Consider the following 24,757-nt stretch of genomic DNA (forward strand, 5'->3'; position numbering starts at 1 on the left):
ACAGATGGCTTGATTACACTGAAGAAACCTACACCTGCTCCATTAATCTACATCTTATCTTCATATCACAATTTGGACTACACTCCAGTAACCCATTGGCAGCGAGCTCAAGTCAAAATAAAACAAGCCATTGACTATTTGGGTGTGTGACATGTTTTCAGACTATATTAAATGTGCAAATGTTCGAAAAATATAAATACATATACTTATTTAATTTATATATTTTTCGAGAGTAATACAGAATAAACAATTCAATGGTCTTAATGAGTGTTCAAATTTGTCTTACTCTAAGTGAGAGAATAATATTACTAGGACCTTCACAAATTGCATTGTATTTGAAATCACAATGCCTTGCCTTTGCTCTGTGAGAAAACATGTCCCGGACTCTGAAGGAAATACTTTACCCACACAGCTTATCCTTCTTATCTTTTCTTAACACAAAATGACACATACTGCACAGAGCTCCTGAAAAATTCAATAACACGCATTGTCTAGTTCATAGTCACCTCAATAAACTAACAATGGGTTTGAACAGAAGGCTCCTCGACCAATGACAGACGAGAAGAAAGGCGGGCTGGGATCCCTGCTTGAATCTAACCCTATCATTGACTTTCACAATCATTGACAATGAGCCAGACTGGGTATAATCGGTGATGTTGTACTGAGAGCTGTAATGAAATCACAAACCGAGTATCGTTTTTAGCTGCAGGAGCATCTGAATGCACAGATTACTAATGGAAAAGGTGCGGTGCTGCCCCATGTATAGACTGTGGCACCATAGCCCTTGGGGGAAGCCCCTTTTCTGGGTTATAGGTTATACCTGAAGTACAGTTTGCCCAGGAATGGGGTGTATGGAGAATTAAACACTGTACTGACTAATTTTTAATAATAATCAAATAAAAAAGTGCAGGAAAGGATAATAAAGCACAAGCCTAAGAAACCACAAGCAATCAAATCAAACCAGAAAATATTTTAATATGTCAAGGCAGAAGTGACTTGTTAAAGACTGTAATGAAATGAGATTGCTACAATTACAACAAAACGTAAGACCATCAATGACACCTTGAATAAAAACACTTGACACTTCCTTCTAAGCTCATCAAAGCAACCATTTAAATGCATCACAAAGAAGGCATCAAATCAACATTGTGCAAGGATTTAAGGATTAAAAAAAGTACCAACATGAAAACAGAACATGTATAAACTCTTATTTGACATATCTCATGAAAGTGTTTTCCACTTGCTTTATGTGTTGCAAACAGACAAGGAACAAATCTAGTTTGCACATTTATGTTTTTTTTTCTTCTTTTCTTATAAAAACAAACCTAAGTCACCACAGTGGTAATACATCGTGTATTCAAAGTCGTCGTATTAAAGTGTTGCACAAAAATAATAATGGGGTATTGTTAATCAACGACACAGACGGTAACTCAGGATGAACGCTGAACCCGCAGAACAGTTTGAAAAGAATGAACGATTTCTAAGAGTAAAAATGAGCCGTACAAAAGTTGGCACTTCAGCGAAAAGAAACTAGACTTGGACAGACTGCCACAACGGCACATAGACATTTTTCAGTTTGGACTAAACCTTTGGTGATGTGTACCTCAGACCCAAACTGAACCTCCTGAGGTACTCAATTCCTAGTACTGTGGCTGTTAATGAAAGCTGTTGAGAGCTGTAGCTGTGTGAGGTGGAATGGGACGAGTGGAGATTTTGGGTCTTTCGACGCGTCCAGCGACTGCCTGGGATAGCTGCTAAACTACAGATTTCAAACTGAAACATAACTGAAGAAGCAGCATTATAGCACCCTTTTATCTGTGAAATTATAATACCTATTACAATGTGACAGTATTTCATGATCCTTACAATACTAGTGCAGTAAATGTTAACTGGCATGCTATCCAAAACATCATCATAGAGCTCAGCATTCTGGGAATCTCTCAGTAGGAAGGTGAAATAATCGTACCTGGCAGCTGTCAGTCAATTTGTTTTAGGAATGATAATATCATAACTTGCCGCACAAGTCTTGATTATATGATGATATTACCTCAATTTATATTGCCTAATTGGTTTACCACCATGTGTTCATGTAGAATTTTGTTGGCAAAGCCTGAGTCCTCGTCGGGCATCAGTCCTGCAACTCCACGTCTTCATAAACCTGACATGGACCTGGCATCGGTCCAGTGACACATTTAATAGGGCTTTCTCGTTCACTTCTAGATGATATGGACTTTTATAAGCTTTAAAAGGTCTATAGAAAAAAGCTGCTTCGAAGGCAAACTTACATAATTAAATCTGAGTCTAGAAAATAATAGAAAATAAGAATACGTTTTTTCTTGATGTGCCATGCAGTTGGTTTTTCTATTTCAGCCAATCCCTCTTGGGTTAAGAAACTTCTTGAATGTATAGCTTCAATTTGAAAACATTATTTCATGATCTTTTTTTTTCCTTGGAAAATTATACTATAAATATATCTTAGTTATATCTATATATTACCCTAGTATATTTATATAACAAAACATTTTTTTTTTTACAACTGGACTGATTTATCTTGTTTCTGTTATCTTTTGAAGTTAATGCAGTATTGGAAACATTTGATTCAGTCCCAACCCATGAACATTGCAAACGGGTACTGCATTTTCCTACATTTAGTTTCTGCAGTCACTTTAAGGGATATATTACTAAATGTGTAACCATACAATGTCCAAATGAGATGTACAATCTATGCACACATAATTAGAAGGATAATCTTTAGGAAAACCTTCATGAATGTAGAAGAAATTATCTCAGCAACCAGTCAAAAACTGAAGATATCCCTTTTGTGATTTGTCCACCTCTGCATGAGATGACAGTTACTCCTCCCAAAGAAGGCACTGAATGTTGCTGAATGTCACTCACACATATCTCTTTTTTGTTGTTTTGACTGATGGCTGATGAGGCCATATTTAAACCCGGTGAATCCATCTTGGCACAAGTTGCACAGCCCTCTATAAGCTGCGGTGATAGGCGTACATTTTAGACTAGGCGTCTTACCTGTGTGCCATATGCTGTCTGTATCAGGAAAATCAAGGGTATTCGAAGAGAACCTATGTATGTGTATTCCCTTTCTGGTACCTGAAGTACAAGGCAGAACCTTCCGGCAGAAATGCCAGGGTAAATCAATGAAGGTTTACAAGAGCTTCCTGATAAGGGAGGCAGGGTTTCCTTAACATTAGGTTCAAAAGGAATCATAATAATTGAACTACTGCGATGATTTTCTGTCAAACACTCTTAGAAAGTACAGGATATATGTGTCTACTAAAGACTTGTAGTAAAACCGTTGAACTACTGTTAGCGTTACCTTGAAAGTTTGTTTTTTTTCTTCCCAGTTTCCCCTCCATGGTTCAGAGGAACTCTACAACAAGAAAGTCTTCATCATTTCAGGAGAGAGATGTTATAGGTAGAGGTAGCCAACCCAGTAGACGAGGTTGAACAATAGAAACGATGTAGGAAAGAAGACACGAGAATAGGCGTCTAGCTCTAAGATGTCTATGTGGACCCGTCCTTTCCGCCACGCGCCGCCTTTACATTCTTCATAGCAGCAGAAAAAACTCTGACAGTCTTTGCCATCCAAGCACTCGTACACACAGGCCTCCTCAAACTCCTGCCAGTACATTGAATTGTTTAATGTGATGACTGTCGGAGGTGGTCCCACATCGAGCACCGAGTAGTTCTGAAAGATAGGACAAACAAAAAAAAACTCCTTCCATCAGCAGATTGATACTGAAAGAAAGCCATGTGGTACATGAAAGAGGTGAGATATAATTTAAGTGCAACTACCCTGTCATGCATTTAATCTGTGCAGTCAGCAAAAGCTATTTTACATCCAGCAGTGCGTTGTCAGTCAAACCCTTAGCAGATTCGATCCCCTTCCTCAGATTGAAGTATGTATATGGGCTGACAAAACCATGGGGCCCCCTGGAATTCAGACTGAATAGATACTATGAAAGGAATGACCAGAATAAGGTCCTGACATTTCTCACATGATAGAAAGGAAATTACATGTATGTAGTAATCTTTACTCATCACCATTTGGAAGATATCAGCTTCTCAAAGATGTGTCTACTCGGTGTGGGAAATAATATGATTCCACAGATGAGGAACTGAACCCAATGATAAGTTTGGTGCCTGTAAGTAAAGAATTAGCCTTAGACTTTCAAATCTGAAACTAAAATAGTCTCCTGTAAGTTTATTTTCCTCTTTCTGACTGACCACACCTTTCATTTTGCTTAGGTCTCAAGATTTAAGTTATGGACAAAGCAGTTTTAATAGTACTTTTAAAATATGAGCCAGATTGTCACCTGTGTCAGAATGAGTAAATTAATTAATCACAGTAATGATACTGTTCACAATTTTACAAGGGTTTAGTGACATAATGTTTCAGTATTATTTGAAACAACAGAATGGCATCACTGAAAGAAATATACACTGGGAATATTTTATAAGGATTCAATATATATTTCTTTGCTTCAAATCACACTTCATTGTTATGAGACGTTTCCTGATTAGATGGAAAGGTAATTGCCAAACAGAAGTCTGCAAAGGATGTTTGAGACACAGAATACATTTCTCTACAAATCTATCATCCTCATAAAATGTGAAATAGTTCTGTGTCTGCGTCAAGGGGATTTCTGAGTGCAGAAAATGAGGCTTATTATTGCCCAAATAGAGAAGGAAACTAATCTATGTATTTTGCTTTCTTTCTCTGGGAAATACCAAGAGGGTAGTGCATACTTACTGGTTAATGCCAGGGTATGATTTTGATAAATAAGGCAAACACATAAATCAAATAAACAAATGCAATATATTTTTGAAGTTCAGTGTAATAGTTACATTTGCACTGCAGAATACTGGACAGGAGATATAACTCTATACTGGTAAAAGGCACAAACAATAATAGGTTAATCAGAGAATATTCTAGTGCTGATTTTTTTTCTGTTTGAGGGTAATAATGAAGTAAGAATTTAATTGTATGTATTGTGCACTCACATGTACTGTGATGCAATATTCTTACAGAGCAAGTCTCTCATTATAGTGATAGCAGAAGCCATGGGATACCAATGACCCCCCTGGGTCCAAGTATAACTCTGTCTCGCCAGAACTGGACCAGCAGACAACAAGCAATAAGCTAGTCCAGTCAAATAAATAGCTGAAGACCTCCTGTAGAGGTATTTTTAAGTGCAGCGGTCATTCAATTTATCTCTAGGTTCCAGAACATTTAACTAATGTTAATGTCATCTAATAATAGTAAATAATTTGAGATTCAAAGCTTCGCAATCTCCCAATATTTAAATGTTTACAGCCAGAATCTCACCGATTTTTTCTTCTTCGTGCAGCTTGGCTTTCTTACACTGGAATAGTAATTGAGCGTTGCATACTCCATCAAAGCCGCAAAGACAAACAAGAAGCACACGGTCACAAAGAGGTCCATTGCTGTGACGTAGGAGACTCTTGGTAAGGAATTTCTTGCGATTGTACTCAGCGTTGTCATGGTCAATACCGTGGTTATGCCTGCGAAACAAATGGGAGACATTGTTAGTTTCTCTGACCGTGATGTTTGGGACTCAGGAGTCTGCACATATTATTGCATCTGGAAATCTCAGTTAGACCAATCCAATCTATCTAGGTATCTATATATATATATATATATGAAAAAGGGAAAAAATTGGGAAAAAACTGAGACATATGCCCTCAAGCAAGGTATTTCAATAATGTAGCTATAATTCAGTTCTGACTGAACCCATGGGACTTTGGGTCTTTGGCCTATGCAGAGATAACACAGAAGTACATTTATTTTTACATGATCAAGTAGTGAACATAAGAGAGATACCATTTGAAAAGTAGCCAATTGGCAAATGTGCATTATAAATGTTATCAACTAAGAAATATCAGAATAGGATATTTCACACAGAGACTAATTAATATAAGCTTAAATGTGTTCCAGGTACTGGGAATGAAAGGGTTTATTAACAATGGTGCAACAGAAAGCACCCATTCCTACATCCCCACGAATATCTGAGAGTTGTTTAAGGCGGATGTTTAATAATTAAGAGTAAGATTCTACTATAAGTACAACAAAAAAAGATAGAGACATTTTTTTTGACAACTGAATTCATCTTTAAAATAATTGTTGCAACATTTTGCCAACAATAACCTTGAAAACATAAAACAAACACGAACTAAAAGAAGAATCTAGTCAGAAATTCAGAATAAATCTTATGTTGGTTAAATTGTAAGAAGAGATCCCACCTTTGCTGTTGTACTGTTTCCAGCAGGTTGGCAATTTCAGGACTAGACCTCCCAAGCAGAGGGATGTCACTGCTCTAGTTTTCAGCCATCACTGCTATAGTCACTGACATTTGAGCTGCTATCTAGTCAACCATTTTCTTATCTCTGTTTCTTCCGTTCAGACCCTATTGATCAGTGGTGGTGCCTGATGTGGCATGAAAAGGGAATATCTACTTTTTGTGCTAAAAGCATAATGACTTCTGTACACAGACAGATTAATTCCATTCATCCTCCTGTTCACCTGGAGGTCCACTACCGAACATGGGCACGCTGGCTGTCCGGACTGTGAGGGGGTTATGGATTGGAATGTAGCAGGGATTTCAGGAAACATTTACCTTATAAATGAAGGGAGAAAATGTTGTGTATATAGTGTTTGTGTGATGATGATTACCTAATCGTTTCTCCTCCAGCACAGTTTCAAGTAGCGATGACATTTGGCCTCTGCAGTCTCCTAGGTTAATCCCAGAGGTGTTCTCTGGGATTGAGGCGACCAAGAAATGTTTGCTCTCCCAGCTTTGACATGGTGCATTATTGTGTGGACAGATATAGACCCCCTCACTCTAAAAACACCCTCAGTGCCAGCTGTGCACTGTTGTCCATAACCACGACATAGTGTCTCTCTATAGCCCCAGTGTAGCTGAGGTCAGTTCGCCCCTTTAATTTTCGATAATTTGGCATATAACACTTACAAAACAATATGCTTTTTAAAAAAAAAATCTTTCCGTCTTGTTATTTGTTCATTAACAGTTTTGTGTGCATTACTTTAGTTCAGAACTCAGAATCTCAAAATGAAATAGAAAATATCTAGATAGTAGAACTCATAAAAAAATTGGTTTTCACAAGGGAATTTACATTAGATTTTCCCCTTTTGAAAAACGAAAATCACTCTTTGTGTTATTAGAATAACATCAAACTGCCAACAGAAATAAATGAAAAGGCTTCAAGGCGAGGTAATATAAAATGTTTTCATGTTTTACTTATGATTAGTCTTAATGAATAGGACATTTGCAGTGTAAAGTAAAATCTTAACAGACCAATTTGATGAGCCACAGATGGTTTGCATGTAGTTTATCATTGTTAAATGCAACTAAAATAAAAGAACATAAAAAATACATAATGTTCCTGTTGAGACTGTTTGTGATTGTTTGAGATTGTTATTTGTCGCATTAAAATAAATTAAAACAACAACCATAAAAACATAAGTAAATACATACATACATACATACATACATAAATGAATAAATAAAAGAACACAATGATAAAGTAAGTTTTACTCTATAGGCTGATTGGGTCTTAGACTAGATTAGCGCCATCATTTCACTCCGAGCTTAATGATTTCTCTGCTGTCTAAGACAGTATGAGAAGGGATGAGAATGGTGAATGTAGTTGTGCCTTGAATAATAATAACCAACAAAGCATGTTTAAATAGGTGGTACACATTTCTTCATAAGATAAAGTGACATTGAATGTGGAATGTGAAACAAACAAACAAAAAATAATTCAGTAATTAACTGAATAGAATTACCTTAACCAAAACTTTCCATAGAACTGCACATTTACAAATGGGAAAGCATGGAAAAAAGAAATAAAGACATCTGAAAAGTAAATGGAAATGTAGAAAGTCACACAAGCTTAAACATTAACAGACAAGGATGAACATTGTGTAGCTACAGAGAAAAAAAAATAAGAATGTGTAATGAGATAGTCTTTTGCAAGAGAGCAGTATATGGTGCATTGTTTTAATATTTGTACATATTTGTATGTACAGTGCCTATAGAAAGTCTACACCCACTTGAACTTTTTCACATTTTGTTATGCCAGTGCCTCAGAGCTTTTTATATGAGGATTTCTTTCCACTTATCTACACACCATACTCCACACTGTTAAGTGGGAAAATGTTCTTTTTGTTTCTGAAAAAATATATCTATATTAAGAATACAAAACAAATTGGATACGTCTCCACCCTTCTTGATGCTCATGGTTGAGTCCAATTTAATCAAGACAATTTAACACAAGTGGAGGCCACTTAATTCGGCGTGTGATTTTTAAGGTGATTGTTACACATGTTTAATTACTATGATTAGGATTGCTATTACAGGGGTATTACATTATTATTACATCTAAATGCATTGGCTATAAAGCAACAAAGGTGAACATTTAGAAAGCGGTGTAGACTCTATAGGCACTGTGTGTGTGTGTGTGTATATATATATATATATATATATATATATATATATATATACAATCATCAATATTATTATATATATGGACAACAATCTTTACATGAATCATTCTTACAAATCAGTAAAAGTATATGCTTTGCTTAGTTCAATAAAAAATAAAAAGTTCTGCAGCAAGTGGTTTTCAAAATGACACATGAAAGTTGCAAACAGGTAAACTGTTTCAAAATGCTGTTGTTAAAATAAATATGTTGAAGTGCTCTTCTTATTAATCCCATAAACTATAACACACTTTTCATGTTTTTTAAAGGGTAGTTGGAATTTCTTGACTGAACTCACCAAGTGCGGTCCTGGCGGGGGTGGCGTCCTTCTTAATCCAGAACGAGACCCACGATAAAACAACTGTGAGTATGCAAGGAATGTACGTCTGGATGGTAAAATACCCCATTCTTCTACTTAAATCAAAGTACACTGTCATTACCACGTAATCACCTGAAAAGAGAAGTAGAAAAATCATTACAGTTTCATATAAGACAACAGACATAGCGGCTAAATAAGGACATATATTACACCTTCTTTCTCTAGCTTTACTATCTTTATATTGTTTTAGTATATAAATATAGGATTGTTTAATCACACAATCTGGAATCATCAATTATTCATCAACTCATCTTATACCTGCAACCCCACTGCTAGCACACTACAGACAAAGACAACATCTACACATCATTCAGACTGTGGACTGGCGATTGATCTGTCTCTTTTTCATAACTACAAGCCAAGAGCACAGACAGCGGGCCTAAAGAGCCTCGCCCAAGTAATGACAGACCACCTGACAAAAGGACAGGCTCACAAGAGCCCAGCAAGCCACATTTAGAAGTGCATTCTTAATATGTGGCTCACAGATAAAAAAAAAACACAAATAAAAAGTTTTAAAACTAATTTCACAGAAATAGTCTGTAAGATCTTTTGGAATCTACTGTACACAAACTATCACCTTCAGGCTATAGTAAACCAGGATTATTTATTGCTTTAGGAATTAGAAGTTCACTGGGGAAAATTGTGTTTTTCTCATCCGTCATTTAGCAAACTAATAACAATAAATGACTTGCCTGTTTCAGAACAATGTGTCATTAATTCATGTTGGTTTATTTTCTTTTTTTAATTATTTTTTATTTTATTATGAAAACAGAGGATTCTAAAGAGTTTTAAAACCACCACAGACCAATGTTAAAAAAAAAAAAAAAAAACATAGCCCAGGAGCAAATAAAGAATTGTCAAACCTTATTCTGTTATTCTCAATAATTTAGACTTTAGTCATTATAGTTTGCACCATAAAATAATTACTTCTATTACCAAGTAGCAATATTAAAATTTATAGTAAAACACTTACTATTACTACAGCTCCTACACATAATCCTACTTCTACTATTACTTTATCTTTATTGAGTTTAAGATTATTTATAAGTTTATTCACATGTGTCTTGAATACATTTCAGGGCTGCTATAATTAAATATTTTAAAATGCATTTAACTAATCTCAGCCATTGTACTCCAGTGTCTGTCCAGCTTTAGGTTATAGTATATTGACAAAAAATGTTTGTTGGCCAAATCAACTTCACTGCAATGCAGTCACATAATGTCTTCATTGCTATTCGAATATTGACACTACTTCTCTGAGCAGCTGAAAAGCTTGTCTACTGGGTTTCATGGTTTGATTGAAAATATTTCTCCTTGACAAGTGTGGTTAGCTTTGAGGTAGCAAAGAAGAATCACTTCCAAAGCACAACTGCATGACTTAATTCAATCTTGAAAATATCCGCACATATAGAAATGAAAACAGAATTATATACATGTTACTGAGTCACTGAATTGTCAGATGTACAGCATATATGATGAAAAGAAATACCGAGATGATAGTCTGGCCAAAGGGAAGTAACACAGATGTTCACATAGCATTAAAGATATTATTGATCGTTTCTCAGGAAATAAAAAAAAACATCAACAAAAAGATAGAAGATAAAAGTATGGAAGACTCGCCTATATGCAATTCTGTTTTGTGTATTAAGACCTCTATTGAACTACAATAATGAAGAAAGCAAATGAATGTCAAATATTTCATTAATGGAATTTGGCATTTTTATTTATTCATTAATGCCCTTTATTTTCAGGCTCACAAGCTGTACCTCGCTGGAATTCCTGCTGTTCAGTGTACTTGCATAGCTCAGTGTGTCAACAACCATTATTTAATTTTTTCATGTCATCTCATCTTTCATTATATATGTTTCTCAATTAAAAAAATGTAGATGATGAGCGACACAGCCCTTTATATCAGATGACTTGCAGATCATCTCAGTACTTAAACAAAGTATGACTAGTAAGAATATATTCAGGTAAAAGGTTTTTTCAGAGGCAAATTATTATATAACATATTATAATGACAATGAATCTTAAACCATCTCTCTGCATTATATCCAGCAGCTAGCTTTCATCAGATTTTAGTACAACAGAAAACTTGCCCTTTTCTTTAATGAACTCTACAAGACAGTAATATTTCTAGCGCAGCAGGTCTGTCAAGTAACATATAGTGGGTGGATTCCTTTACCGTTCAATGTGGTATTTATTAGAGTATGCACTGTATGCTCAGAGATGGCCTTTTGCATTCGCTGGTGTTTTTCTCAAATTGCCATGTTGAACTTGACCTTAAGGTACCAGTAATTTGAAAACTGGCAAGAGTGCATTTTTTATGAAGTTCTAATGAATTCAAAGGACATAGTTAATTTATTCAAAATATCAATTTCTCACCGATGCCAAACTACATAAAAAAAGGTTCTTTATAATGTAAGACCAACTATAGTGTAGCATGTATTTGGAGGGGAATGAATCCATTACAAATTCATTATCATTGTAATGAAAGTGGGTAGAACAGAACTGGAGTTGTCTACCTAAGAAAGGGATGTAGTTGACCTGTCAATAAAACCACTAGTGTGGGGAAATAATACAATAAATATAAATATAATAAAGCTAACATAATCTACTAGATATATTGTAAAAGAAACAAAAACATGGTGAATTCAAATCAAGGGAGATTATATTTAAATCTGTAATGCATTAGTGTGACTTAATTCAGAATATTGTACTCAGTTCTGGTTACCACATTCCAATAAGCATTAAAGAGTCCAGGGAAACACAAGTGGAGTGATCACAGGTCTGCAAGATATGCAATTCACAGATAGATACAAATATCGTCATAGACTTGAACATATATGAACTTTAACATGTGTTCAAAACAAAACCAAAAGGAAAAACAATCAAACCAAAAACTTTTGTATTATAGAACACAATTGATTTGAAACAAGTTTTTTTAAAATTTAATATTCTATTCTATTTTTTGGGCATACCATGCATTTTCTCTTAAGGGTCATAGTTATAATTAGTGGAATCCTGGCAATAAATCGATCAATACATACATAAATAATCATTCCTGGACTATAATGAAATCATGGTTGTTGTACAAATGTAATGCTGCTGTTTTATACTTATACTTTGTGAGGTTTGTCCCATATGTTGTTTTTTTAACAGGATGGAATGATGATAATGTGACTCATTTAATCTAGCAACTCGGTTCTCAGTAGTTAATTATAGGTTAAGGATGTATTTATTTAACATAAGTGGCATCTATTTTAACAGAAAATTTTGAAAATGTGAAAAAAGCTTGACAAGAAACCTGGAATGACCTTTTCTCAACTTGGAATGCTGTTTGTTGACCATTTAAAGGTCACTAGTTGTTGGCACATTTTTTTCAGTGTTGTTACTTTTTAACCTTCACATTAAACAGTCTTGGACTATCTGCAATCTTTCACTCCCATAAAAATACATTATCTGTCGCCACATACAAACCCAATACTGCTGGGTCTCCACTGGGTAAAAAAACCTCAAGCTTTTTAAAAGATGACAATCAAGTACTAGACAATCTGGCAGCTGGGTTGGGCTTTCGTGTACAACAGTGTATATCTATGATGTTGTATTCAGTGCCGGTTGTTTAGATTACTCTGGAACACACATCTGTCGAGTTCTGTGCCAGACACCTTCCTCTTAGGGATGTCTAGATTGTATACAATGAATATTAAGCCTTTAATTTAAGAGATTGAACCTCTAATCCTTTCTTCTCAATATTTATATGCCCTCCTAATGTATTTCCTGATCAAGGACTATTTGGACACAAACTGTGGTAGCCTTATTGACCTATTCTATCATCAAGGCAGTTATACAAATGACTATATTTGTTTTCATGTATAAAATAGACACGGTCTGAGCACTCTGTTGATCAAATACAGGCAACTGATATTTACTCTGACCCTCTCTAGCACAGGGCTAGTTTTGTACAGTCTTCTAAAAGCAAAAGCAAGCATATTGTTTTTATAGATTAGAAGGAGATAACAAATATTAACAAACCCCCACTAGTTATAGGATACTCCTGGCTAAAAACACTATAATATATATATCCAAAACCCAAATCCAATAGCAGTGAAAAAACAAGGTCAATACAATTGCTATGGAGACATGATTAAGTTCTTTAAAATACATTGTTTTCAGTACAATATGTAATGATTAAATTCATTTTACATGACTCCAGTTTGATGCTGACAACACACTGAGCTTTAGGCAAGAAGAGAGAATCCCCTTAAGGCAATAGTAATCTCCTGCAGATAAATAATACAGGTATAATTGATAGCCAATGGCTGGAAGACTTCTAAAATTAACCCTATGGCAATGCAGTACCCTCTGTGCGTGTCTGATGTGTGGGATAAGCTTTGAAAGAAGAGACAAAAAGAAGGGAACATATTGAAAGTATAGAACCATCTATGTACCAGATGAGATATTGTTTGATTAAAAATGAGAGTATGAAACTCATATTGACAGATGAAGCTCAATATAGTCAGTCTGAATGCATCACAGTTTGAGTTAGTAATAAACAGATACTGCAGTTTATTTCTCGTGTTGTGTGTGTGCTGCCATTCATCCTTTGTTGATGTTTGCTTTATTGGTTTATTTTCTGTTTGCTTTATTGCCTTAGCTTTCAGATTCACAACCTTTAGATGCTGCCTTGTTTTATTCATTAGCAGAATGATTGTACCTTTATTACTAAGCTGGTAGTATATGCTTGTATAGAAAAACTGTCTTATAACTGAATTACTGTTGCAGAACACATGGAGAATGAAGACGTGTGGAGGTCATGTTTATACACTGGGTGACGGTTTTCTTCAAAGAGAATAAAGCAGAATACTTCATGTCATATCATGTTATTAGTATGCAAACTGACAGCACATCAATTACATATTTCCAGTATCCAGGAATCTTTTAGAGCATTAACTTATAATTTATATATATATATATATATATATATATATATATATATATATATATATATATATATATATATATTATAACATACAACAAATTGTGTTTATACTTGGCTACTAATGAGTGGGTTGATGTTTTCAATACACAATCATCAGTTCAATCTTACAATATTGACAATAAAGCATGTATTTCTATCCATTCTCTTTTTGTCTGTGGAACTTCCGGAAACTTGTGAAATAATTAATTTAGAGGGATATTCACTCCTACAGCCACCAGCTGGTGGGTCCTGCTGCTGCTAGCCAGTAACAGCACAGGGTATGATACTGTGTTTGATATGAATTTGCAAAAAGTAAATATGTTTCATCTAAAGCGCCCATGTAATTAGTCCTTTCTCTGTCTATTACATACAAATCTAACAGGCCTCAGCTTTTAAAATAAAAAATGTGGTCACGGTTTAATGCAAAACATGACTTCCATTGTAACACATGCACAGCAATGACTGAAATCAGGATTCCATATTAATTCCATGAATCAATTATTTTTGAACCAGGGACCCGTGGGCATCTTCAGAGTTAACCCAGAGGGTGCCCGGAACATTCCACAAAGATTTCAACTAGTCTGCAAATTTGGCATTTTGACTGAATAATCAGTTTCAAGGTTTTTCACGGAAAATGCCTTAACCAATTTAAAGTGAATATGTTGCCCTGAAGTACTGTTTTTCCTATTTTGCTTGAAATTGTGTAATATTAATCATTCTTAGGTTTTGCTTTTATCTCTGTTAAATCCAAGTGTCGCTATTGATGACTCTTTTGAACTGTGTTGAAAAGGTTTCTCTCTAAAAAACCTTGAATTCCCCAGCCTAAGATGATGTAAAAGGAACACTTGATAGTCAATAGATAAAATGAAATAGAAATCAAAATTGATAGAAATTGTTAAATGTAATGGATTTTAATTTAGTTTTGTGATATGTTGCTAGAATATATACTACAATACTATATTTTAGATATCAATCAGCCAAACACTTAGGATTATTATATATCTTTCTATTTACAGCTGAGGCTTATTTAATGGTGGGAATGTACAGAGTAGACCACAGACAATATGAAAGCTGTACACAGATTTCAAATGATCCATCTTAGTGATACTGTATGCATTCACTCTTCCAGTTATTCCATTGGCTGTACCATCTGAATAGATGGAGAAAAGAACCCATAACAGTCTGTATATGGAACGTAATGAAACAATTCAGTCAGTATATAGCGCCCAAGATCCTGAACAAAGCGTTCTCCAGCCACAAGTGGAAGGACTTAAAAATGTATAGATATTTGACTTGGCCTCTCAGGTCTGGGAAGGACTATAGTTGTTCCTCATTTACTTCTTATTCTGAAAAACTGATCTGACAGGACTTCTTGCATTTAAAACTATAATAACAAATGTGCATTTTATGTTTCTTATTGCAAAACAGAATTTAAGAGACGTGGATTTTAAAATAAACACGTATTACATGTTTGACCTTTATGTCATGCTGTTTGGTCTCGCCTACTGTTAAAGTACTTTACAGACTCTTGATTCTTGCCATAGTTATAAATAAGTTAACCAAATTGTGAGCAGGTTAAGTAGATATGCTGTTTATAATGGCAATACTTTTAAAGCGTTTTGCTCACTGTATTGTTATCATCCTACGTTTTGTATCAGAAATTAGTTCTGTAGACATGTAGATTCAATGTGTTCATGCAGCTTAATTTCTAATACGACCAACTTGCTTCAGCAACGTCTTCATTGTATACCAGACAATATTGTCAAAATGACTTGCAGTGGGACAAATATTTCTAAAGCATTTTGAATTACTTGTTAAAATAAAAAATAAATAAAAATAAGAATGATTCATGACATTTAATCTATGATTAGAAATTGTGGTAATGTACAAGCAGTACATGTATTAAATTGACCACAGTGACATTTTATTATAATTATTAGTAGAGTAGTAGTAGAAGTAGCAGCAGTAGTAGTATTGTACTCCAACTGAAGTGCAAGGTATTACATGCAGGTAACAAAAATGTCCACTATAATTACACTATGGGAGGAATGTGGGGAAGCAATAAAAAAGGCAAACACAATGTTAGGGTATATTGTCAAAAGTGCAGAATTGAGAACAAGGGCAGTGATGTTCAGACTGTACAATGCACTAGTTAGAGCTCATCTGGATTCTGTGGACAGTTCTGGGCTCCACACTTCAAGAAAGATATCGCTGCTCTAGAGGCAGTTCAGAGGAGAGCAACCAGACTTATTCCAGGTCTGAAGGGAAAGTCCTACTGAGAGACTGAGGAACTGAACCTTTTCACCCTGGAACAGAGGAGACTACGTGGGGACTTGATCCAAGTCTTCAAAATCATGAGAGGCATCGACCACATCAAACCAGAGGAGCTTTTCCAGATCAGCAGGGACACACGCACCCGGGGACACAAATGGAAATTGGGCTTCAAGGCATTCAAAATGGAAAACAGGAGACACTTCTTTACACAGAGAGTTGTCACAATCTGGAATAAACTACCCAGCGATGTGGTAGAAGCTGAAAGTTTGGGAACATTTGAAAATAGACTGGATAGGATCCTTGGATCACTTAGTTACTAATGGACACCAAACAAGCACAATGGGGCGAATGGCCTCCTCTCGATTGGACACTTTCCTATGTTCTTATGCATAGCAGTCTAACGTTGAAACAGGTTTCAGCTGAATTGAATTGTTTACAGACTCTCATAATCATTCATATACATTGTTGTACTGCAAGAATAGAATACATTTAAAGAATTACCTGAAGATGTTTTTATTACATCTGTGGTGTTTCGTAAACCCATAAAATCAAACTGGTAAAGTCGCCAGGATTTCTGGTCTGCTGCTTCCACTGAATTTTTCCTCCACTTGTAAACCATTTCATCTCTAGGGTATCCATCTGTAATTACAAAGAGCATGTGTGACTCTCGTGGTACATTTCAATGAAAGATCCTCTTGCTTTTGTACCTTGGGATTTAAAGATCAGCATGTGTCTTTCTTTGAAGTGAGCTAAATAAAGAGGAAATTAAAGTAAATTAAAAGTTCGATGAAATGCTACTTTATGTCCATCTTGATGCTAGAATTTACCTCCAGATCTTTGTCTTGTTTGGTTTCAAGTACACATGTGAGCCACAAGCTTGTGAGTATTCCGGGCATTGTGTGACACAAGCTTCTTCAGCAAATGAACAAACAGGCAAACAATAATAATTAAAACATACAAGGGGATATCTGTATAAACATCAATGTCAAACTTAACCCAAGCACTGTTGAAGTCTGTATATGGTACTGAGAACTGTAGGTGTATGTCTTGTGCTGGTAATACAGGGACACGCAACATGCGGCACTTTAATCACATGATTGCAAACCATTTATTAATTCAATTTCACAGGTTTCATATTTTAGAATGAACAAATGCAGTAAAGGATACAAAACAATTAAACCATATTACACAGATACAAGATAGTACTTAATAGTACTAAAAAATACAAAATATGTGAGGAAACTACAAGTATCAGTTAGCAAATCATGTCACTACAACGTGCTTTGTGCGCCGAGTCTGACCATATCAGGTGATTCTGTTCCGGTACAGTAGACGTAAAAACACTCTGTGCAAACAGAAACACGGAGAGCCATGCTTGCTGTGCACATTTGAAAGACCTAAACAATAAAATTACACTTCAAAACTAAGCATGCAGAGTTCAACAAGAAGTACCTCACCAGTAGCGAAGACCGAATCTTAAAAAAAAAAAAGGAATCTGAAACGTATTCCGTCAAAATTCGTCTCTCACTGCTGCCCAGCGGGAGTCTCAGTTGGTGACTTTAGCATCGTTTGTTACTTGCTGGCTTCTTGCAAAAGAAGAAGATAAAAAGCTGTTTACAGTCCCACTGTCAGTTTTTATTTTGCTTTGTCTTACTATGCCTTAAGTGTGTATATATTAAATGTTAATTGTGATTAAGCATCATTCTTAGCTATAGATAGAACTATAATCATAGCCTGTATGTTTCAGCTGAGAATTGCTATTTATGTTATGATTATGATTATTTTTAGCTATATGTGGCTGTTTTTAAGAAAAGATTAAATCAATATTTTGGTTTTCATCCAGCGATTGAAGGTGAGTTGTTTAGGCTGCCTTCGAATCACCTTTGACGTTGCCTTCCATGATTATACATTTCTCTCCCAGGTATTAAAAGGGGATGTCGATTCCAGGGTAGTGTAAAATTAGGGGTCCAGAAAATTGGAAAACGTACATATAACGATTTTATTTTAACACACTTCACATGTGATAACTGAATTTGATCACTTTGGTAATGACACATAAGCACATACACTATAATCAATAATTTAGATGTTCTTTTTACATCTTAATTTACCATTAACTTGCTGAATTAAAAGCACAAATATGATATATCCATGAAAATAGATACAAAATAAAATTAAAATAAACAATGCAGCATCTTCAAACATTTTCCCTTGTGAGTTTCTATGAGTAAGTAGCAGTGTTGTTGCCCTTACTACCTAGGATTTTTAAGAATTGTACTGTGCACAGGCAAGGTCTTTAATCCTTCTAATTAGTCCCTTGTGGGAATTCAGATGAAATAATATCAATCTGAATTCAAGGCAGACCCAAAAATCTATATTTCTCTCCTTTGTTAATAATTGTGAGATAAGTTACAAACCCATACAGAACATGACTTGGAACCTCTGAGGTAACTATGACAGTAAATTCACAGTTTTACAATAATTATGCACCTATACTACTCCTCGATCCTGTATATGTTTAAAGTAGATTTAAACATTTTATTTTTTAATTTCCTGTTTCCAGTTTTAGTTTACAGACCCTAGTTGAGATATTAGCAATGAACCTGTTTAAAAGCAATGCCTTCCCATTTTAATTTGTCAACCCGAAGCTGTTTTGTTGAGGACAGCCTTAACTAACTGTTTGTGTGAAGAAAGCTGAGGCACAATAGCCCAAAAGGTGAGCAAATTGTACTGAATCCGGAAAAAAATGTCACCATGGGAACCAGTGAATTGTCCAATAATTTCTGCTGGTGAGGAAACGGGTCACATTAAACACAGCTTGTACAATCCTTCTGAGACTTAAGGCTTGTGGGTGGCATAGAAAATTATATGATTTAAGCTTTAATGGTTTACATAGAGGGTGAAATCTTTTATGCCAAATCTGTCTATAATTTTGGCAATTCATGAGGCAGGGGCGATTATTGATTTCTTATGTCAGAGTGATATGGATTTATTTTACTTCACTGGGGAATAAAGTGCTTCCAGAATTTTCCTTTTAGTTTTCTTCATTCAATTTTTCTTTCTTTCTTTCTTTCTTTCTTTCTTTCTTTCTTTCTTTCTTTCTTTCTTTCTCTTTCTTTCACATTCCCCCCAATCTGCCTGTGGGATATTGTATTTATCTGCTATTTTAAGCCTTGATAATGACTGACTTCCTCTCAGTACCATCACTGTCACAATTGTACTGTAAAGGACATGATGCTATTTAATCAGATCTATTTTTTAAAATGGAATATAAAGCCCTTTTCAGAAGGCTCCAAGCTGTATCATCCCAACCTCAGCAAGGTTAGCTGACAAACAAGAGATGTTTTAAAAATGCTGAATAAAGACTATGGCTTTTCTACTCCTTAGGGCTTCTCCCATGTTATTAACACATTATAAATATTCTATCTAAGGATATGTATAAATTAAAATATACAATTGGCCCTGTAACATTTTGAGTAGAATATATTACACGGTGGGTGTGTGTTAATATGCTTATGTCATAGGGGCGTGGTTTGTCCGGGTGTTGGTGCTATCCTGATATGTTTGAAGTCCCAAACACCTCCCATTTTGCTGTCAACAATGTGTTTTTGTCTTGTATCACAGAGCGGAGATATGGCTCTCTACGATGATGATTTAGGAAAACATTATAAAAAGGTGTCTGTGTATAGAGAATGTATGTTATTCTGATTAATTTAAAAGGACAAACATAGAACAGTTTTGAATAAATGTCTTTTTATTTATTTATTTATTTATTTTAAATATTACACATCATATTTTAAAGGAAAATATAAAAACATAATAAAATAAATAATAAACATTCATCATGTTTTGATTTGACAGTGTAAATACATAAGGATCCCAATTACGAATCGGTACAGAGGTCATTCTTTTGACAAAGTAATGAGAGTAATGAGAGGGGGGTGTTCCTGTGGTCCAGTCAGCTTTACAGGCCATAGTTTGTAGACAATCTTTCCCCTGGTAGGGTTTCTCTCTTTACACTCTTAATTAAACCATAAATGTATTAACCTTTTATCAATCGTCCTTTAACAACAGTGATCTCTCATCATCGCTGTGATTACATGCCACCATTTGGTTTTAAGTTTCCACACACGTTCTACATAGCGGAAAGGCAGCACCGGTAACAAAATACCTCTAGTTGGATACATTGTTACCTTTTTCAAACCAATGTAAAGCTGGAGATTGAGGAAGTCATGATAACTGATGGTCAGTTGGCCTACGGGGTACAAATTGGTGTTATTGAAAAACAGGTAGAGGCAAGTGAAGTCATAGTAGTCTTAGTCTTTCACCTTCCTTAGCCGCATAATGTAAACAGATTGTGTTAGTACGCACGCGGAACTCCATTATCTGTGGTTCGAGACGTTCTAGAAAATCAAAAGATTCCATGAAATCACAAACTCCTGCTTTTTCAGGGCTGTCCACTCACGTTCCAATTTCCAGTTCCAGTTTGCAATTTTTAAAGTTTTGATTCACACTATGCACTTCGTTCCCCCGCACCCCCGGACCGCACTTTATTGGGACCCAGACTTTGCCCCCCTGGGTAAAAGTTCAGTGCCGGTTTTGGTCCCAGTCCGCTCCTGAATTAAAGCACTGTGCAGAAATCTCAAACATAAGAGTAGCCCAAAAAAGCCTTCACATTCTTTATCCCAAAGTACTGACTATCTTGAAGGAAAGTAAACAGTTTCAAACTCATCCTGAAGTCCATACAAAGACTATCGCTTCACTCACAATGGAACTAGACTATGTTTTTTCCTCCAAGTTGTGAATATCTGAAAAGGACACCATCTGTTGTTTGGAGAAGCCTGATGAACTGTTAAGGCCTCATGCTGAGCAGGGGGTTCAGAAAGGATGGAATTGAGCAGTTGTGCTCAATATCATCAGTACCACTTTCCCTGGAAGGTCTTTTTGTTTCCCGGCCCTGAGCATGAACCTTTGTATCGTTGGGTCTTTTTGCCTTTCCAGACATTTTTGTTAAAGCCTATTACCTTTTGTTTGACCGTCTATCATGTGTCTTTGATTAACCAGCAGATCTGCTCTCAACTCACGCACATCTGAAGGCGTGATAGGGGCCGGGCGTTGTTAGCAGGGACTGCTTAGGTAACTGTACAGGGGCATCCAGCTCTGCCAGGCCCACGGCAGGTGACCCTCTACTCGGTCTTGTCGGTGAAAACCAGTGGTGGGACTGGTTGGGCTGTTAGACGAGGTAATCACCTGCGTAAGTTCGCTGTCTGAAAATGCTTCCCATGAGTCTGAAAAGCATAATATGGAATATACTTCAAATATAGTGTCAAACATGCAATCTTTAAATAAAGCATTCGTAGTAATGACACACTGTGGTATACAAACACTTAAGTTAAAAACATGCTGTATAAATAGATATACATTATCAGATATATGGTGCAATAATGATAAATATCGATAACCATAACTAATAATAAACAAGCCCATGATCGTAATAAACATAATAAATAAACATATAATCATCATAAATAATCACCTCAATAATATTAATAATATATGAACAATCATCCGTCTCTACAGCTTCATAAAAAATATTGTGATCATCAGCATCATAATAATCTATAAAAATAAATACTGTATCAATAAGAAACACAAATACATAATAAATGTATTATATGCCACACTGTGTTTCATATAGAAGTAAGCACCGCATGATTCATAATCACTTCTTAAAACACTGGAATTAAAAAGTAAAATATGATACAGGTAATAATAATAAACATACCGTTTAACTGTAGACATCTTCTGATACCTTGTGTTCTAGTTTCTGTAACGTTTTCAGCATTCTCAAAATGGTCCTCGCACACAGAAACCCTTCATAACAAGTGCCTCCTATAGTCAGGCTTGGGAGTTAATTTACAGTAATTACAATTATATCATAATTATGCATGTATGCATTATGTATTATGCAGCTTTAAGGTTATATCATATATTGTATAAGTTTGTATCTTCCATTCTACATAGTAAATTGCATAGCAATGATACATTTTAAGGCAATTCAGTGGCCAGAACTCAATGCACTAGATGAGGCCACACTATTGCATGCATTAAACAGATTTTGCATGACATCTTTTAATTTGACAGCACTGTTAGGGCATATTTAACTTCTCAGTTAAACTTGTTTTAGTCACTCCACATGAATGAATGCAGTGACTCAACAAACACAATTATTTCAGGGCAAACAGTAGATTTGCACAGTAGACCACTGATGAAGTGTAAGTAAGAGTAGATGCAGCATAAAGCAGATTTCCACCAATTTTTTGTATATATATATAGGTTAATCACTTCTCCTGACATACTTTTCAATATTAGCTTCAACTTGTTTTGCAACAAATATTACCCAAAACACATCCCCTGTCTTATCTTAAAATATTAATTAAAAAAAAAGTTGTAAATATCAGCCTGACTGGTTTGGTCTGTAATTAGCAGTGCTAGCATCATATTTACAAGAATTGTGTGTGCAATTTCCAGATATCTGCCAACAGCCTAACTTGGCAAATCTGTACAAATCTTTGTCTGAGCTCTGTCATTGACATGCTGCATTGTTCAGGACAGTTTGATGTAAACCATGAGGCCCAGGTGATCTATCACTTAAGTCTTCCTACTATCTCTTAAAGTCTATATACTGAAGTCTCACAGGGCCATGGTAATAGTACACATTGTGAAAAAGAAAAACAAACAACAACACAAATCTCTGAAAGAACATAGCCCTTTTTATCGTGTATACCCTTTGGTTCCTCTTTCTATTTCTTTTGTTATGATGGTATAGGACAAATATATTAGGATTTGTCTTAACACTAATTAGTCTCTAGAACCCCTTTAGTATTTTTTGTTTAGTTTTTTACTTTTGTCATGAATTTGTAATATTCCTTTTCATTTAGAAAAACCCATATGTTGCCATGTAGCCAAGTGGCAAAGAGATTTGTGGTTGGAGGTAACTAAAATTGAACTTTGTAGTCTAAATGCAAAGCGTTATGTTTAGCACATACCCAACACAGCTTATCACCCGAAGAACGCCATCCCTTCTGTGAAGCATGGTAGTGGCAACATCATTTTACAGGAATGTATATAGTGACTGGGGCACTCAAGATAGAAGGGAAAATGAATGGAGAACGTGATTCCATCTGCAAGAATGCTGAAACTTAGGATAGAAGTTCACCTTTCAGCATGATGATGACCTGAAGCACACAGCCAAAACTACACTGGAGTGGCTAAGGAACAAAAGGTAACCCCAACTGAGCCCCAACCTAAATCCGATCAAAAATGTGTGCCATGACTTGAAGATTGCTGTCCATCACCGTTCCCCACTTGACAGAGCTTGAATAGTTTTGTAAAGAAGAATGGTCAAATATCACTAAATCTAGGTGTGCAAAGTTGGTAGAGACCGATCCCAACAGACTCACAGCTGTAATTGCTGCCAAAGGCGCTTCCACCAAGTATTAACTCAGGGGGGTGGAGACTTACCTTATCACAATATTTCAGTTTTGTATTTATTATATATAATTTTCTGTACAATAAAACCTTTTCTCCTTAATAGTGTGGAGTGTGGTGTGTAGATTAGTAGGGGAGAAAGTATTAAAATGCATGAAACTATGAGGCACTGACACAGCAAATTGTTAAAAAAGTTCAAGAAGCTGTAGACTTACTATAGGCACAGTATATACCCACTTTCGAGAACAAAACTAATAAAAACAAACAAAAATATTACAATATGTTATGAATCCCTTTTTTTAGCTGATTGATAGATTCATTTTTATCTTGGACCAATTTGTGCAATAATGCTCAGTATGACCTTTGTTACAAAATAAGAAACACATCTAAATTAACAATAAACCATCACAACCTAACAAATGACATCTAGAATTAACATATACAGTAGAGCTTCATCTTCATAAAACAGAACAAACTAAGCCAGCACACAGTTTAATCAAAGATGTGTACACAACTATTTGATAAATCACTCCCTGCTCAACATGACGACAGCACTGGTACGAGAAAAATAGGTTATATTTTTAGGACATTTAAACAGCTGCAAAAATACTTACTTGCATTTTTTTGTTTTTTAATATTGTTAAACAATACGCATAAAGAATGTTTTATTTATACTTTGCTTATCCGCGTGATTTATCTTCTTAAACACAACTACAAAAACAATTAATAGCTATCTGCAATAAAGGTCTACTGCTCAAAAGACACACTTAAAGCTTATATATAATGATGATGATGATTATATATAGTGATGGTAGTGATGATATATATGTGTGTGTGTGTGTGTGTGTGTGTGTGTGTGTATAATGCTCTGCAATCTGCAGGTTTAGTAATATAAACAGATTACCTTGCAGTTGCTGGACAACGGCCAAACCGTGCTGGCCAGACACCTACTTGTGAATAATAACAGTGTGCAGGGGTGTAGCTAATTTGTATTAAACCTGATTCAAATACATGTAATTAATTATATCTGACTTGCTATAATTGCTTAATTAAAACTTCCTATTCCCAGTGACAGTCAATAAAA

General features: G+C 35.3%; 1 protein-coding gene across 1 annotated transcript in view; it reads right to left on the reverse strand.

The window, feature by feature from the left end:
• Positions 1-625: 625 nt before the first annotated feature.
• gabrg3 (gamma-aminobutyric acid type A receptor subunit gamma3) overlaps positions 626-24,757 on the reverse strand; it is a 129,204-nt gene continuing 105,072 nt past the window's right edge. Inside the window, exons 6-9 of the mRNA XM_066706091.1 lie at positions 16,684-16,821; positions 8,847-8,999; positions 5,354-5,550; positions 626-3,712 (exon numbers count right to left, since the gene is read on the reverse strand). Coding sequence (XP_066562188.1) covers positions 3,434-3,712; positions 5,354-5,550; positions 8,847-8,999; positions 16,684-16,821 — 767 coding nt within the window. The 3' untranslated portion in view covers positions 626-3,433. The remainder of the gene's footprint in view (positions 3,713-5,353; positions 5,551-8,846; positions 9,000-16,683; positions 16,822-24,757) is intronic.

The sequence above is a fragment of the Amia ocellicauda genome, chromosome 6, assembly GCF_036373705.1.
Source record: "Amia ocellicauda isolate fAmiCal2 chromosome 6, fAmiCal2.hap1, whole genome shotgun sequence".
NCBI classification, from domain to species: Eukaryota; Metazoa; Chordata; class Actinopteri; order Amiiformes; family Amiidae; genus Amia; species Amia ocellicauda.